Raw genomic sequence first — 16326 nt, 5'->3', positions numbered from 1 at the left:
CAAGTGATTCTCCTGCCTCAGCCTCCCAAGTAGCTGGGATTACAGGCACCTGCCACCAGGCCTGGGTAATTTTTGTATTTTTAGTAGAGATGGGGTTACACCATGTCGGCCAGGCTGATCTCGAACTCATGACCCCAAATGATCTGCCTGCCTTGGCCTCCCAAAGTGTTGGGATTACAGGCGTGAGCCACCGCGCCAGGCTGTCTCTATTTCTTGTTCTCGGTTTCTCCCGGATTCTGTGTCTGACTCTGTCTTTTTCCCTCTGACCGGGTTTGTCTTTGCAGCTCTGATCTCCTGGCCTCGACCTGTCCCCCATCACCTTGGTACCAGGTTCACTGGTGTATTTGCGGGATGTAGTCCGGATGCGGGAACAGGGAAGGAGCAAGGGGTGGGAACCCAGCCCCTTCCCTCTGTTAGGGAGGCTGTAGTGTAGACTCCAGCCTCGGAGTTAAGGTGATGGTGGCGTTAGGGTCGCATGTGAGTCCTGGGGGACTGGGGAGAGGGAGAGAGAGGATAAGGTTTTAGCTTCTTCCCAGTAAGTCTCCTGCTGGGAGACTTGGTGGTGCTTGAAGTGATCCTGAGACATCTGCCACAGGGTGGGTGCTGCATGAACCAAGCCAGTGGGGGGAAGGTGAGAGCTGGAATTTCTGGGTCTGAGGGAGGAGGGGGCTGGGCCTGAACTCCTAGATCTGAGGGAGGAGGAGCTGGGGGCCTGGACTCCTGGGTCTTAGGGAGGAGAGACCAGGGCCTAGACTCCTGGGTCTGAGGGAGAAGGGGCTGGGGGCCTGGACTCCTGGGTGTGAGGGAGGAGAAGCTGGGGGCCTGGACTCCTGGGTGTGAGGGAGGAGGGGCTGAAGCCTGGACTCCTGGGTCTGAGGGAGGAGGGGCTGAAGCCTGGACTCCTGGGTCTCGGGGAGGAGGGGCTGGGGGCCTGGACTTCTGGGTCTCAGGGAGGAGGGGATAGGGGGCCTGGACTCCTGGGTCTCAGGGAGGAGGGGATGCGGGCCTGGACTCCTGGGTCTCAGAGGGGAGGGGATGGGGGCCTGGACTCCTGGGTCTCAGGGAGGAGGGGATGGGGGCCTGGACTTCTGGGTCTGAGGGAGGAAGGGCTGGGGCCTGGACTTCTGGGTCTGAGGGAGGAGGGGCGGGGGTCCCCAACTCCTGGGTCTGAGGGAAGAAGGGGCTGGGCCTGGACTCCGGGGTCTGAGGAAGGAGTGATTAGTTCTCTAGGGCTGACATAACAAAGTACCTCAAAATTAGTGGCTTAAATCACAAAAACTGATGGTCTCCCAGTGCTGGAGGTCAGAAGTCTGAGATGAGGGTGTCGGCCCTGGCTGCTCCTGAGGCTGTGAGGGAGGATGAGTCCCCGGTCTCTGGCTTCTGAGGGTGTGCTGGCAGCTTTGGTTTTCCTCGGTTTGTAGAGGCATCACCCCAATCTCTGCCTTCACCTCCACATGGTGTCCTTTCTGTGTGTCTGTGTCTCTGTACAAACTTTTATAAGACACGCATCCTATTGGATTAGGGCCCACATGAATGACCTCATCTGAACTAATTATATCTGCAACGACCTTATTTCCTAATAAGATCACATTCTGAGATGCTGGGGGTTAGGATTTTAATATAAAGTTTTTTTGTGGGGGTGGGGGAGACACAATTTGACCCGTGCTGAGTCCATTTTGTGTTGCTCTGACAGAAGACCTGAGGCTGGGTCTTTATAAAGGAAGAGGTTGATTTGGCTCAGATTCTGATGGCTGGAAGGTTCAAGACTGGGCAGGTGCACTCGCTGAGGACCTCCCTCATCCCTGAGGCTTCTGCTGCTCCTGGGGGAGGGCAGAAGGATGCAGCTGTGTGCACAGAGACCACATGGTGCTGAAGGAAGCAAGGCAGAGAAAACCAAATTCCCAAACTCCCAAGGGTGAGAACTCACTCACCCCTTAAGGCAGGCATTAATCCATCCATGAGCAATCCACCTCCATGACCACACAGCTCCTATGAGGCCCCACATCCCAACACCTGCCACACTGGGGCTCGAATCTCAACATGAATTTTAGTGAGAACAAACGATATCCAAACCATCACCACCCGAAAGAAGTGGGCTGAGGCCGAGTGCGGTGGCTCACACCTGTAATCCCAGCACTTTGGGAGGCTGAGGCAGGTGGATCACCTGAGGTCAGGAGTTCGAGACCAGCTTGGCCAATATGGTAAAACCCCGTCTCTACTAAAAATACAAAAATTAGCTGGGTACGGTGGCACACATCTGTAATCCCAGCTACTCGGGAGGCTGAGGCAGGAGAATCGCTTGCACCTGGGAGGTGGAGGTTGCAGTGAACCGAGATGGCACCATTGCACTCCAGTCTAGGGTACAGACGGAGACTCCCTCTCAAAAAACACAAAAACAAAAACAAAAACAAAAACAAAAAAAACAAAACAAAAAACAACTACAAAAAAAAATCAGAAGCGTGCTGGGAGCTTGGAGGTCCTGGGCAAGGAGGGAGCCGGACGCAAAATCCTCAGGTCCTGGGGGAAGATGGACTGTGGGCAATGCTGAAGGTCAGTGTGAAGTGATGCAGCCTGGCTGGAATGTTCCACAGGCATCTCCAGCTTAATTTGGTCAAAACGGAATGCCTGATTTCCCCTAAAATACTCCCTTTCGACCACCTCAGTCATGGCACTGTCATTCACCAGCTGCCGCAGCTCTCAGCAAGTCCTTTTGGCTCCTCTTTCAAGACTCCTAGCGTGGCCCAACGTTCTCCACCTCCACAGCCACGCCATCCTGCACCGCACAGCCTCCTCTCACCTCCCCGCTCGCCTCCAAATTATTCTCCCTGCAACAGCCAGGGGCCCCTCCTGCAACCTCAATCCAAACACGTCAGGCCCCTGCCTCCTGCCCTTGCACGGCTTCCATCTGCTAAGAATCCATCCAGAGGCCCTCCTGGGGCGGCCCAGGCCCCACGCGACCGGCCGCCTGCCTCTGCCTTCCCCTCCCCTCCCACCGCACTCCCCTCTTCGCCACGAGCGGGCTCCGCGCCTCTTCCTGCCTCTGCCTGCCACGGAGCCGGCCGCCCTACACGCAGTTCATCCGGGGAGGCGGCAGGAAAGGGTGACATAGTGGCGGGACCCGCTGTTTATTTACCCTGGGACCTCATCTCCCACGACCTTCTTGGGTCGATGACTCCGTTTCCCTGGCACCTGTGGGAAAGAGAAGTGGGGAATTCTATTTTCTCATTTGGAACTCCATTTCCCACCAGCCCCCGGGGCCGCGGCGGTCAAAGCCTCCTCTGTACCCTCCACAAAGTACGGGATCCGACTAAGAAAAAGAAGGCAAACGCCGCCACGGAGTCTCGGGAAACTGCGACGCCCGGAAAACCTCGGGTCTGGGTCACCGTGGCTTTGGCGCCGCACAGCCTGCCGGTAACTGTAGTCCACCTTCCCGCGGAGGGGCGCAGGGTACCTGCACCGCGGGGGCCTTCAGGCCAGCAGGTGCCTGTGGCCAAGGGCAGGACAGGGATCAAGGCCCGAAATTCCGAAGCGCCGCACCCCATCGGAGACCTCAAAAGCGAACACAGCGGGCAGGAGGGACTACAACTCGCGGCACGCCTCGGGGCCACAGGCGCCTCTCCCACCCGCGTCCTGGTCCCGGGCCCTGCCGGGACTTGTAGTTTTTGTTGGTGGTGGTGGTGGTTTTTAACTAAAGAGCTCCTCAGCTTCAAAGGCGGGCATGGGAGAGTGACATGGGACCTCCCAATTCGCCATCGCACCCTTCTCGGGATCCACGAGCCCTTGTTCTTTGGGGACACCACGCATACCCCAACTGGAGGACAAAAGGTCACAGACCTTAGCCCAGGATTCAGGGGTACCCCACATGCCAAGACTTCACCTTCATAGAGGCGATCCTCGAATTTCTTTGGCTGTCAAGAATCCCAGGAAAGACGTTCAGAACGCAGGTCATCGGCCCTATCCTTGACACAAAATGTCCTCCAAAGGAGGCTGATCCTTTGAGAACAGACAAGCCTGGCTCTGGCACTGGCCCATAGTCCTGCCCTCTTAGTCCCATCTAAGGCTGCCCAGCCCTTCAGGACATCCCATCAGCAAGGCCCTTGCAGGACATGGGCCACCTCCCCACTCAACCTTCCCTGACCCTCCCTGAGGTGGTCGCATGTTCTTCCAGCTCCAGGTTGTCCTCAAAGCCCTGGCCCAGCTCACAACCTCACCAGCTTTATCTCCTGCCCCTCAAAGACCTCAAGCCCCATGAAAGCAAAGATGGGAACTAGCTGATGGCTGTAGTGTAACTGGCTGATGGCTGTCAAGTAACTTCTAGAATGAATGCTAGACCTTGACCCTGAACCCCTGCATTCTAAACTCTGTCCCCAGCCAATTCCGACTCCAGACTCCCACCGTATTAACCTTCTCCCTTTACTCCACTCCTGCTGGGCTCGGGGTGAAACCAGAACAGACCCACCGGGACAGCCCAGGCAGCACCCAGAGACAAGCGGGTCCAGGCCCCTGTCCAGGCAAACAGGCTGGCTCTATCAAGCACCTCGACTCTGTCAACCCCAAGAAATGAGGGGGTCAGCAGACCAAGTGGTTAAATAATTAATAAGATTACCAACAGCGTGTTAATTACAAAGAACAGTGAGGAGCTAGAGGTGGTGAATTTTCCAAACAGGGAACCAGGATCCACAGCCCCAAGGCCCAGGGGTCCGGCCACCCAGGCGGGGCAGCTCCGTAATAAATAATGGAGTTGGGGGCAGGGGGTCAGGGCTGCTCCTGCTTCTTCTTGACTGAAATCCGCTTCTTTCTCGCTGCCAGCATCTCATAGAAGGGGTCCACACTCACAGCTGCCCTGCAGAAGGGGAGAGGTCCCAGGATGAGGGCCAAAGAGTCCAGGCCTCCAGCTCCTCCTCCCTCATACCCAGGAGGAGTCTCAGCCCCCTGGCCCCTCCTCTCTCAGACCCAGGAGTCCAGGCCTCCAGCCCCTCCTCCCTTAGACCCAGCAGTCCAGGCCCCTGGCCCCTCCTCCCTCAAACCCAGGAGTCCAGGCCCCCGGCCCCTCCTCCCTCACACCCAGGAGTCCAGGCCCCCGGCCCCTCCTCTATCAGACCCAGGAGTCCAGGCCCCCGGCCCTTCCTCCGTTGGACCCAGGAGTCCAGGGCCCAGCCCCTCCTCCGTCAGACCCAGGGATCCCAACCGCCAGCCCCTCCTCCGTCAGACCCAGGTGTCCAGGCCCCAGCCCCTCCTCCATCAGACCCAGGAGTCCAGGCCCCCAGCCCCAGGTGTCCAGGCCCCCAGCCTCTCCTTCATCAGACCCAGGGATCCAGGCCCCAGCCCCTCTTCCATCAGACCCAGGTGTCCAGGCCCCAGCCCCTCCTCTGTCAGACCCAGGAGTCCAGGCCCCAGCCCCTCCTCCATCAGACCCAGGTGTCCAGGCCCCAGCCCCTCCATCAGACCCAGGAGTCCAGGCCCCAGCCCCTCCTCCATCAGACCCAGGTGTCCAGGCCCCAGCCCCTCCATCAGACCCAGGAGTCCAGGCCCCAGCCCCTCCTCCATCAGACCCAGGAGTCCAGACTCACTGGATGGACTTGATCCACTCGTCCTTTTCCTCCTGCGTCGGGGCCGAGATCCGGTACACCATGTGGTTTCCCTCCACCACTCGGCCGTCCGCCTCAGTTTTGCAGGCTTTGATGAGCTGCCCCTTGTTGTTGGGGATGTAAAGTTCAAAGCAGTTCTGGGGACGAGAGAGGAAGGGCGCAGGTAAGAACCAGCCCTGGGCAGAGGAGGCCCCGCCCTGGCAGGAAGGTGTTCAGAGAGGGTCTTACCGGTTTCCGGGGGTCGTCCACCTCTCGGATGCTCAGATTCTCCAGGGGGATGATTCCTCGGGGCTCCTTGTCCTGAAGAAGCAAGTTGGACAGAACTCAGACTTCCAAGTCCTCACCCCACCCCACCTCCCTCAGCCCCAGGAGTCCAGGTTCCCAGCCACTCTTCCCAGGACCCCAGAGCCCGGGGTGGGTCACGCTCACCGTGGTGTACTCAAAGTAGTAAAGGCAGTTGTCTGTGAGGATAAACCAGCGCCGCTTCCACGTCTTCACCCGGCCCCCTGAAAGGGAAGGGGTGGGAGGGGGCCTGGGCTCAACGGGGGGACAGGGCCTCTGGGAGATGGGAGGGGTGTGAGAAGCAGAGCAAGAGCGGTAGAGGTGGGGCTCCTAGGACTTAGACAAAGCCGCTGCGTTGGGGGAGACAGACAAGCAGGGCCAGGCGTGTTGGGGCTCCAGGAATCGTCCACCCCCAGCTTGGGGCTCCACGTTTTCTGAGTCAGCAGTCCCAGCCCAGGAGCCTGAGCCCCCAGCCCCCTCCTCCTGTGGGCAGGAGGCCAGGGCACCAGGGCAGCCCCCTCCCCTCGTCTAGTGATGGGAGACAGACAGGTCGTGTACCTACCTCCTGGGGCAGACAGCGAGAAAGCAGGCAGGACCAGGTGCAGGAGAAGGGAAGGCGGGAGAATGGAGCACCCCAAGAGCCGCAGGCGACAGAAACAGGGTGGGCACAGGGACGGATGCGCAGGGGCGGGACAGAGAGGCAAACACAGGAGAGAGAGAAAGACGCAGAAAGGGAGGGGAGGGAGAGAGAGGGAAGAAAACCAGTTACATCCACGAGGGGGGGATGGCCGGGGCTCCTCCCTCCCAGAGAGGCCAAGGGCCATGAGCCCCAGATAGCAGCCTTGAAAACCCTTTGCTTCGGTACAGGGCCCCAGCCTACCCCCTAAGGTCTTCCTAGGCCAGGAGCTTCCTCCCTTGACATGGTAAAAGTGCCTCTCCCCTGGAAGTGACCCCCACAGGGGAGAAGGCAAAACCCCAAGTCCTTGGTCTAAGGTGGGTGTGGGGGCCCATCTCAGCTCCTGCACAAACTGGCTGTGTGACTTCAGGGCACTCTCTGGGACTCTCTGGACTCCAGCCTGGAGACTCACTTGGGCCTACACCTTCCTGCGGCAAAATGACCTGCTGCTGGCTTCCTTGTGGGCCCAGGGTTAAACAATGACAGTAAGAATGGCTTTTATTAGGCATGGAGTAGCAACCATCATCACCAATCTCCACTCCTGTATTTCCATCTTTTAAGGAAGGGGTCCCTCTCTCTAACTGGCACAAAGGGAACAGAGGCCCTTTGGCCAGAGATGTCCCTGGGGCTGGGCAGCCTTAGATGGGGCTCAGAGCCAAACTGAGGTATGAGCCTCAATTTCCTCATCTGGGAAATGGTAAAGTTACTGCTCAGGGGAGCAGTTTTTGTTTTGTTTTGTTTTGTTTGAGACTGAGTCTCACTCTGTTACCCAGGCTGGATTTGCAATGGTGTGATCTCGGCTCACTGCAAGCTCCACCTCCTGGGTTCAAGCAATTCTTGTACCTTAGCCTCCCAAGTAGCTAGGATTACAGGTGCCTGCCACCACGCCCGGCTAATTTTTGTATTTTTAGTAGAGACGGGGTTTCACCATGTTGGCCAGGCTGGTCTCAAACTCCTGACCTCAAGTGATCCGCCTGCCTCAGCCTCCCAAAGTGCTGGGATTACAGGCCTGAGCCACCATGCCTGGCCTGACAGGAGCAGTTTTGAGGGAAGCAGTTCCTCGTGATGCTGGCGCCTTCCTGCTTCTCTTTCTGGCCCGCTCACTGTCAGGGGCACCTCGAGGACTCTCAATTTCCCCCAGCAGTCTGCCTCCCTTGGATCGAATGCAGGGATCCGGACTGGGGTGTTGGCTGGACAGCGATTTGCATGTTTTATTTTTATTTTATAGAGACAGGGTCTCGCTCTGTTGCCCAGGCTGGAGTGCAGTGGCACAATCACGACTCACTGAGGCCTCGACCGCTTGGGCTCAAACAATCCTCCTACATCACTAGGCCTGGCTAATTTTTTTATTTTTTGTAGAGATGGGGGATATCATTATATTGCCCAGGTTGGTCTCAAACTCCTGACCTCGAACAATCCTCCTGCCTTGTCCTTCCGAAGTGCTGAAATTACAGGGGTGGGCCCCTGTGCCCTGCCTGACTTGCGTATTTTACATTTACCAGGAAACCCTGGCATCTGTTGAGGTGGTGATGCCCTGGTTTAAGAGCACAGTTCCACATGGGGAGGCCCCCAAGACTCAAGAGGCCAAAGCTGCCCTGTCCAACCTCCTTCCAAGAAGCCTGGCCTTGACTCCCTTCACTGAGCTGAAAGCTTCCTGTGGGCTCTCCTGCTGCCGCAGGAATCCTCCACTGCTGTGCTGGACTGTAACTCCCCAGATGTGTCTCTCGGGAGCAGCTGTGCACCTCGTCTCCATTATAAACCACATCTAACACGCAGGCGGCACCTACTGTTACCAGGCACGGCTCCAGGCCAGCAGCTCTCAAACTCGACTATGCATTGGGAGCACCCGAGGAGCTTAAATGATGACTGATGGCCCTTCTGCTCCTGAGAGCCTGACTTCAGGAGTCTATGGCCCAGCCACCGGAGTTTTCGAAATGCCCTGGCAAATCTCATGTGCAGCCAGGGCTGAGAACCACTCCAGTCCTCGTGCTAACCCCTCATCATGCTACGATCCTGTCTGATCCATGCTAACTGACCTTGAATGTGCCAGTGCCACGTTATGACGAAGACTCCCCCCTCCATCTCTGCTGGGTTTCCCCACTCATCTGCACCAGCCCTGGCTATTCCCTCCACAGCTGGAAGCCAGAATCTGGGACAGGTTTCCTCGCCTGTTTGGCTCTTTTCTGCCTGCGGGTGGTGTTTCGGGAAGGATGGCACCTGGATCAGCAAGTGCTCTGGGCCTGATGCCTTGGAGTGCAGGGCCAGTCCTGCCTGGGACCCTGGGAGTTCTTGCCAAGGGGAATAGGTTCCAGGGGTTTGGCTCCCTCGGGCTGGGTTAACGCAGTGGAAAGAAGCCTGAGTGAACTCTTCTCCCACGAAAGGACAATGTCAGCTGCCTCTCACTGCTCCTCAGCCCAGCTCAGGGCCTGGCACAGAAGGGCTCCATCAACGTTTGTGGGTAAAGAGAAGGGGTTGGGAAGTACTTTTACAGGCCAGGCCCAGCACACAGGCCTGATTTTACTTTCAGCCCCATTTTTTGGGTGTGGAAAACTGAGGTTCAGAGAGGTCGAATCATTTGCCTCAGTTCAGGCAGCAGGTTTGTGCGGAAGCTGAGTCCAGGGCCCAGGCCCATGAATGTCCTCCTGCGGAGGGACCAGCGGGGTTGGGAGGACACGTACCCAGCTTCAGGAGCCAGCCCTCCCGGTCCGGGTTGAAGAAGGTGTGGGTCAGGTCATTCCCGTCATCCTCAGGAATCTTGAAGGGCTCATTTCGGATGCTGTCGTACAGGTTCTGAGGAGTGAAGGCTGCATCAGCCATTCGAGCCCCCTGGGGCCCCCCAGGGTTACTCAGGGTGGGGGGCAGCGAGACAAGGGATGGGATGACTCATGGTGGGGAAGAGAGAGGGGCAGGCTGGGGAGGAGAGGGAAGTGAAAGGCAGAGAAGTGGAGGGAGGCTGAGCTGGGGGTGGAAAGAAGAGATGCCCTGGTGATAGGTGGAGGAGCCGGCTACAACCTCAGAGAAACAGACAGATGGGGAATGAGGCCAATCGAGGGCCGGAAAGTGCAACAGCCAGAGACAGAGAAGACAGACAGACAGGCCAAAATTGTCAGGGCCAAAGCCTGAAAGAGACAGTCAAGAAGAGAAGCACCCAGAGAGAGAAAAAGATGACACACAGGTTGGCATGAGCGTGCCATCTTGGGGGTGAGGGCAGACAGCTTGGGCACTAGGAGACCACAGGTGGGGCGGGGGTGTCTGTGGCAGGAAGAGGGGCAGGGCTGAGGGGCAGGGAAGGGGGGCTGACCCTGAGCAGCTCCTCAGGCAGGTCCCCGCCCTCATTGATGCCCCGGTTCATGGCCACAAAGCGCTCCAGGCCCGGCTTGTCCCGGACATTGGGATTGTGGAGACTGGTGTTGAGCATGATGACGGCGAAGGACAGCACATAGCACGTGTCTGCACCGGACAGGGCAGGTGGTGACGACCCAGGCGTGTCAGCCCCCAGTGCCCCCATTCCCCAGGACCCAGGATTCCCAGCTCCCAGCCTCCTCCCTCCCTCAGACCTAGGAGTCTGGGCCCCAGTCTCCTCTTTCCCAGGACCCAGGATTTGGGGCCCGCACCTGTGGACTGGAAAACCCCAGGGTTGCACAGGCAGTATCGCTGAGCGAAGGCCTCCATCATCCGGTCAATTTTCTGGGCCTCTCCGGGTAGGCGAAAGCTCCATAGAAATTGCCTGGGTTGGGGAGGGGCCAGGAATGGATGCCAGGGCTGGTGGGAGCCTGTCCCCACTCTCAGTCCCTGTGTTAGGAACTGGTCCACGAGGAATCCTGACCTTCCAGCCTCAGCAGTTGGTTCAGGTATGGTCACGTGATCCAATCTCACCAATGGGCACTGGCCATGGGAGTGTTGTGAATCCGAATAGAAACAGCCTCTTTCTGCTAAGTTTGCTAGACAGGTCTGGGGGTTGGTTGAGGCTTGTTATCAGGTAAGCGGGTCTGCAGAGAGCAATGCTGACACAGTGGCAAATACAAGAGGCAAAGAAAGTTGACTTTCTGACCACCATTTGAGCTCCTGGATATAGCCATACCTGAAAGAGGCCATAACCCTGGACTTTTATGGTGCAGGACACACTCAGTTCCCTAGTTTTTGTTTCTGTTTTGCTTGCTTCTGTTTTTTTCTTGAGTAAGGTTTGTCACTTGTAACTAGGAAGGCCCTGACAGGTACATTCCTGGCCTTCCAAACCCCTCCCCCTCACTCACCTGAGGGCCTGCACCAGATTGAGGTCGGTGAACTCATGCAGATCCACAAAAGCATGGAGCACTGCCAGGTTCAGCTCTTCCCTGGAAGGATGGGACAAAGACACATGCAGTTTGGAAAGGATGGGGCAGGAATGGGCAGGGGGCAAGGCCCTGGGGAAGTCGTGCCCCGTCTACTGCACCACAGCTGCCCACTGCGGAGGGTGAAGTTTCCTGCTGGACTCCCACACAGGCCTGCCCCCAGGGTGGGGGATGCTCAGAATACACTCTTGGGAAGAATATCTGGCTTGGGAACCCTGCTTAGGCCAGACCTTTGTACAGTTGGAAGAAATGCTGCAAACATGTATGCCACCTACTGTCACCTCTCTCAAATGATCCCCACACTCCCCAGGTATCCAGACACAGTCCCCACATCCCCCAGACATACAGAGATGCTTCCCACGTACCCCAGATCTCTATAAATCCCTGCTTCCCAGACGCCCACAGATGGCCTCCAATCATCTGATGTCCAGTCCCATGCACCCTAGGCTTCCAAATGACCCCACAACTCCTAGGCTCCCACAAGGGCCCAGCAGTCCCCACAGCTCCCAGATGGCCACCCAGTGCCTATGCACAGCCATGGTCTACCCACGGTTCTCGTGCTTCCATGACCCTTGAGAGATGTTCTCTACCCTTCTCAGACATAAATGGATGCTTCCCCACAACCCCCAGGTAATTCCAGAAGGCCCCACATCCCCAGATGCTCTCAGTTGGCCGCAGGCTCCCCTAGCCCATGTCAGTCCATTCTGTCACAGTCCAGTCAGAAGGCTGATCTGCCAGGGCCTCTCTGCGGGGAGGCTGCAGGGCTGCTCCACCTGTGAGCTGCCAGTGTGAGGGCAGGAGCTGGGCCCGGGGGTTGGGAGGGAGGAGCCCCACAGGAGCTAAGTGGTGACCGTACCTCTCCCCCAGGTAGTCCCCGATGGCTGTTTTGTTCAGCCCCTCGCCCTTGTACAGGAAGCGGGCGATCTCCTCGGGTGTGTTCTGCAGCAGTTCGTTCTCCACCAAGAACTGGATCCCCTGGTGAGTGGGGACAAGGTCTCAGTGCTGAGGGCCAGAAAGCCACCCCACTCACCTCCCTGGGAATCTCAGCATCCAGACCTACCCCCACCCTCAACAGACCAGGGCCAGGTTTCATCTTCAGCCTTCTCACAGGTCTTAAATAGCATTCTTCCCAACTCACGGCCTTTGCACCTCATGGCCTACCCTCTCTGCCTTTGCCTGGTTAATTCCAGAACCAACAACAGGGTCTGGCAAGGCACAGGTGCTCAGTACATTTTCTCTTTTTTCTGAGACCTGGTCTCGCTCTATCGCACAGACTGGAGTGCAGTGGCGTGATCACAGCTCATTGCAGCTTCGAACTGCTGGGCTCAAGGGATCCTCTCACTTCGGCCTCCTGAGAAGCTGGGACTATAGGCATGCACCAACACACCTGGATAATTTATTTATTTATATTTTTTTCTAGAGATGAGTTATCACTATGCTGCCCAGGCTGGTCTCAAACTCCTGGCTTCAAGCAATCCTCCCTCCTCGGCCTCTCAAAGCACTGGGATTACAGGCATAAGCCACCAAACCCAGCCAATAAATGTTTGTTGAATGACTCAACAGAATTCCAATTGCTTCAGGAAAGAATAACGTGACAACCTGTTAGCAGACGCAGTCCCTCGAGGGCTATGAACTCGAAGCCCTGGCTAGACTGGAGGTTTCTCTCACTCTCTGTGCTATGAAGACCTCTCTACTACTGCTGTATCTCACTGTGAACTGTGGTATCGGTGTCCAAGGGCTCTCTGAGCACAAGGCAGCATCTAATTCTTCTTTGGGTCCCCAGCATTGCCCTACACAGGATCAGGCTCTTGGGAAGCCTCAAAAAATGGGTGTTAAATGAGTATGTGAACACGCCGGGCACGGTGGCTCATGCCTGTAATCCCAGCACTTTGGGAGGCTGAGGCAGGCGGATCACCTGAGGTTAGGAGTTTGGAAGCAGCCTGGCCAACATGGTGAAACCCTGTCTGTACTAAAAATACAAAAATTAGCTGGGCATGGTGGTGGGAGCCTGTAAGCCCAGCTGCTCGGGAGGCTGAGGCAGGAGAATCGCAGGAGGCGGAGGTTACAGTGAGCCGAGATCACATCGCTGCACTCCAGCCTGGGTGATAGAGCAAGACTCTGTCTCACACACACACACACACACACACAAAGAGTAAGTGAACAAAAGCCTTTCCTCCACCTGGTGAACACCTACTCATCCTTCAAACCCGACCTGAACGTCTCCTCCTCAAGGAAGCCCTCCCTAACTCCACCAGCCTGCCTCCTCCAGAGGTCCACTACCCTGATACCTTCCTCTGTCATGGCACCTTTGTGGGAGGGAGGTCAACTCTCCTTTGTGCATGTCACTTTGTCCATAGCCCCTACAAGACTCGAGCTCATCTTGGGACCAGAAGTGCGCCCATACAAGTAGAAAGTGGAAGACGACCTTCCGGGCAGGGGACAAAACAGTCAGGAGGGCTGGAACACTTGGTCAGTGTTCAGTGTTCAGAGAACAAATGGACTGCCAGTATCTGAATCCAGGGATTAGGACCAAGTCTGTCCACCTAGAATAGACCCGGCACCATCACGCTTCTGGAACCCGGAGGTGCCAGAAGCCCCTGCCTGGATGTTTGCCCAGCTGATCCCAGTCCTGTGGCCCCAAGCACCTTCTTGGGGTCCATGTTGAACTTCTTCCTGCCCATTGCCATCTTCCGGTTCCGCTGCAAGGTCTTACTGCAGGAGCAGAGAGCAGGGTGGGGGGTGGAGGGTCAATGCCTGGGCATTCCTGGCCTCAGCCAACCCCACGCCCCCTAGGTCATCCGCCCCATCCTTCACCTGCCCTCATTGGCCTCCAGCCCCTCCACCTCGCTCATGGCTTCACTGAGCTCCTCCCGCAGGCGCTGAATCTCCACCAGCAGCTCCTGCTTCCGCCGCCGAATGTTCTCCAGCTCCATCCGCTCCTCCGGAGTCAGGTCTGGGGGTTCTAGGGATCGGGGTCAAGGTTTAAAAGTCAGTGCTAGGGGCCGTGAGCCTGAATTCCTGCAATCTGGGAGCGGACAGAGCTGGGAGAGGATGTGTAAGGTGCTTCCTATGTCTGCACAGAAAAATGGGCTGGGGGCCTGGATTCCTCGCTGCAGAGGAGAAAGAGCTGGGGCTCTAAACTCTTGAGTTTTGGGGGACAAGGGGAATTGGGGCCCAGATTCCTGAGTGTGAGGGAGAAGGGGAATGGGTGCCTGAGCTCTTAGGTCTGAGGGAAGAAAGGGCTGGGGGCCTGGGCTTCTACGTCCATTACTTGGAAGGGGACTGAGGCCTTGGTTTTCTGACTCCATTACTGGCGAGGTAGCTGGGGACCTGGTTATCCGCACTCCTGGGTCCATGAAAAGTCACTACGGCCGGAGGAGCTGATGACAGCTCGGGAGAGTTGCGAAGGTGGGGCGGGACATCGAAGGCCCCCGCCCCCCAAGATTTCTCCCCTCCCCGCAACTCAAGCGCCCCTCCCCGGCCCCGGCAGGCGCTGGGCTCGCCCGCCTCTCCAGCGGGAATGGTTCCGCCCCGGCCTCGCCTCCACCGCTCCATCCCGCCCCTCCCGCCGCCACCGGAAACAGGCTCAGCCCAAACAATGGCCTGGAACGCCCGGCTTTCGGGCCCCGCCGGAAGCCCGTCCAGCACCCAACAAAAGCGGCGCGACTAGTCTACGACTGAGCCGAACGCTTCTGGGTGGCGCGCGCCAGGGGGAAACGTTAGCGGCGGAAAGTTCAGGAGAAAACGCTCCAGCAGCTCCCAGCCGACCCCGCCCCTCCCCGACCTACCATAGACGCCGTCCTCCATGGCGGCTAGGAAGGCCCGCGGGGAGTCCGGGGCGGTCCCGCCAGTCGGGCCTGGATCCGCGTTGGCCCGCGGGCTCGGGTGAGCCCGCTCAAACGCCCCGGGAGCCACCGCCGCCTCCTCAGCGCCAGTCCTCAGCGCTGAAAAGACTCTCCCTTCGTCGCCCAACCGCCCCTTCAGTAGGGACCGCCCCTCTTTTTGACACTGTCCAATCCACAGTGGGCGCTTCCGTCCTCCCCGCCCTCGCCACCAAAGGATCGTCCTCCAGGGCCAACAGTCGTACAAAAAGCCGATGTAGGTATGTCCGGCCAGAGGTAGACGGCCCGCGGGGCCAATCGGAGTGCAGGCAGGGCAGCAGGCCCCGCCTCCGAAACAACAGAAAGCACTTGACAGGCTTGCTCTCCAATGAGAAGCCCCGGAAAAGTGTTGCGCGGAGGCGGAGCTACGCGGTACAGCCATCTCTGCGCCTGCTCAAAGGCCCTGGACACTTGGAGTCTAGGTAAACTGAGCCCCGCCTCTGATAATACGTTGCTAGGGGGCGGTACTTTGTTAGTCTTGTTGCTAGGAGGCGGGGCTAAAACTGGCTTGTTTCCGTAAGCCACACCTCCTAGCAGGCCACGCTGCCTTCTGACCGCAAAGGTTGCCATGCAACCGGGAGAAGCTTTTGGCCTCTTTTTCTTTTGCATTTCTTCTCCGCGTATTTCCCCTCCTCACCTCCGAACTCCTTCCTTATCACCATCTATGCCCTCCCCATCCCCCTCAGCCTCTTCGGAGTCGTGGAGTGGTGAACAAAAGATTTCGTTTTTTCTTTTTTTTTTTTTTAGACAGTCTTGCTCTGTCGCCCAAGCTGGAGTGCAGTTGCACGATCTCGGTTCACTGCAACCTCCGCCTCCCGGGTTCAAGCAAGCCTCCCGGGTTCAAGCAATTCTCCTGCCTCAGCCTCCCGAGTAGCTGGGATTACAGGGTTGCACCATGATGGTGCATACCTGGCTATTTTTTTGTATTTTTAATAGAGACTGGGTTTCACCATGTTGGCCAAGCTGGTCTCGAACTCCTGACCTCATGATCCGCCCACCTTGGCCTCCCAAAGTGCTGGGATTACAGGCATGAGCCACCGCGCCTGGCCAAGATTTACTTTTTTCTAAATGCTATGCTATTTGGTATCGGTCATGGGGAATGGAACAGGGGAAGGTGAAATTTAGTGAAAGCACAGGCTTGGCCTTCCTGGCACCTTCTGCCGCTCAGACTCCTCCCTCATTTCTCCAAACTCCTCCCCTTAGCTTAGCATCCTCCTAAGACTCCTCCCTTCCCCAAGCATCCTCCTGCTAAGACAACTCCCCTTTCCTCAGCATCCTCCCACCTCTCTGATTCCTTCTCCCATCTCAGAGGCCTTTTCTTCCTCTCTGGCTCCCCTCACGTCATGGTCCCCCTTGTCCTCTCATACACTTGCCTTTTTTTTTTTTTTTTTGAGACAGAGTTTTGCTCTTTTGCCCAGCCTGGAGTGAATTGGCGTGATCTCAGCTCACTGCAACCTCCACCCACAAGGTTCAAGCAATACTCCTGCCTCAGCCTCCCAAGTAGCTGGGATTATAGGCACCCACCACCATGCCCGGCTAATTTTTGTATTTTTAGTAGAGACGGGTTT

The 16326-nt window shown here is 57.4% G+C and overlaps 1 protein-coding gene across 23 annotated transcripts; it reads right to left on the bottom strand.

The window, feature by feature from the left end:
- Positions 1 to 1598: 1598 nt before the first annotated feature.
- Positions 1599 to 15195, bottom strand: CYTH2 (cytohesin 2). Of its 23 annotated transcripts, none has more exons than XR_010124824.1 (16): positions 14666 to 15195; positions 13692 to 13839; positions 13523 to 13589; positions 11734 to 11852; positions 10800 to 10880; positions 10161 to 10273; positions 9848 to 9996; positions 9224 to 9336; positions 6018 to 6096; positions 5817 to 5888; positions 5571 to 5725; positions 3878 to 4843; positions 3285 to 3484; positions 3134 to 3189; positions 1932 to 2825; positions 1599 to 1820 (listed from the first exon to the last, which is right to left on the bottom strand). XR_010124824.1 is itself a non-coding variant. In XM_054466354.2 (12 exons), the coding sequence occupies exons 1-12, from the start codon at positions 15138 to 15140 to the stop codon at positions 4756 to 4758; spliced, it is 1656 nt and encodes a 551-aa protein (XP_054322329.2). In that variant the 5' UTR covers positions 15141 to 15195; the 3' UTR covers positions 1599 to 4755. The 23 variants fall into 23 exon arrangements, 2 of the variants coding, with proteins under 2 accessions (XP_054322329.2, XP_054322331.1); XR_010124837.1 differs by having other exon boundaries at positions 2683 to 2825; positions 6018 to 6094; positions 9225 to 9336; XR_010124833.1 differs by having other exon boundaries at positions 3285 to 4843; positions 6018 to 6094; positions 9225 to 9336.
- Between the last annotated feature and the right edge of the window lie 1131 nt (positions 15196 to 16326).

Source organism: Pongo pygmaeus, chromosome 20 (genome assembly GCF_028885625.2).
Source record: "Pongo pygmaeus isolate AG05252 chromosome 20, NHGRI_mPonPyg2-v2.0_pri, whole genome shotgun sequence".
NCBI classification, from domain to species: domain Eukaryota; kingdom Metazoa; phylum Chordata; class Mammalia; order Primates; family Hominidae; genus Pongo; species Pongo pygmaeus.
This window is presented reverse-complemented; position numbering and strand designations above follow the sequence as displayed.

What these genes read in the sequence shown, in the direction of transcription:
- CYTH2 (XM_054466354.2), bottom strand. Translation starts at nt 15,140, where the DNA reads ATGGCTGTACCGCGTAGCTCCGCCTCCGCGCAACACTTTTCCGGGGCT. An exon ending in AATCTGGTGCAGGCCCTCAG is followed by an intron (nt 10,274 to 10,799) that starts GTGAGTGAGGGG and finishes TCCCCAACCCAG; the next exon opens with GCAATTTCTATGGAGCTTTC. An exon ending in GAGTGGATCAAGTCCATCCA is followed by an intron (nt 4,844 to 5,570) that starts GTGAGTCTGGAC and finishes CCCCTTCTGCAG; the next exon opens with GGCAGCTGTGAGTGTGGACC.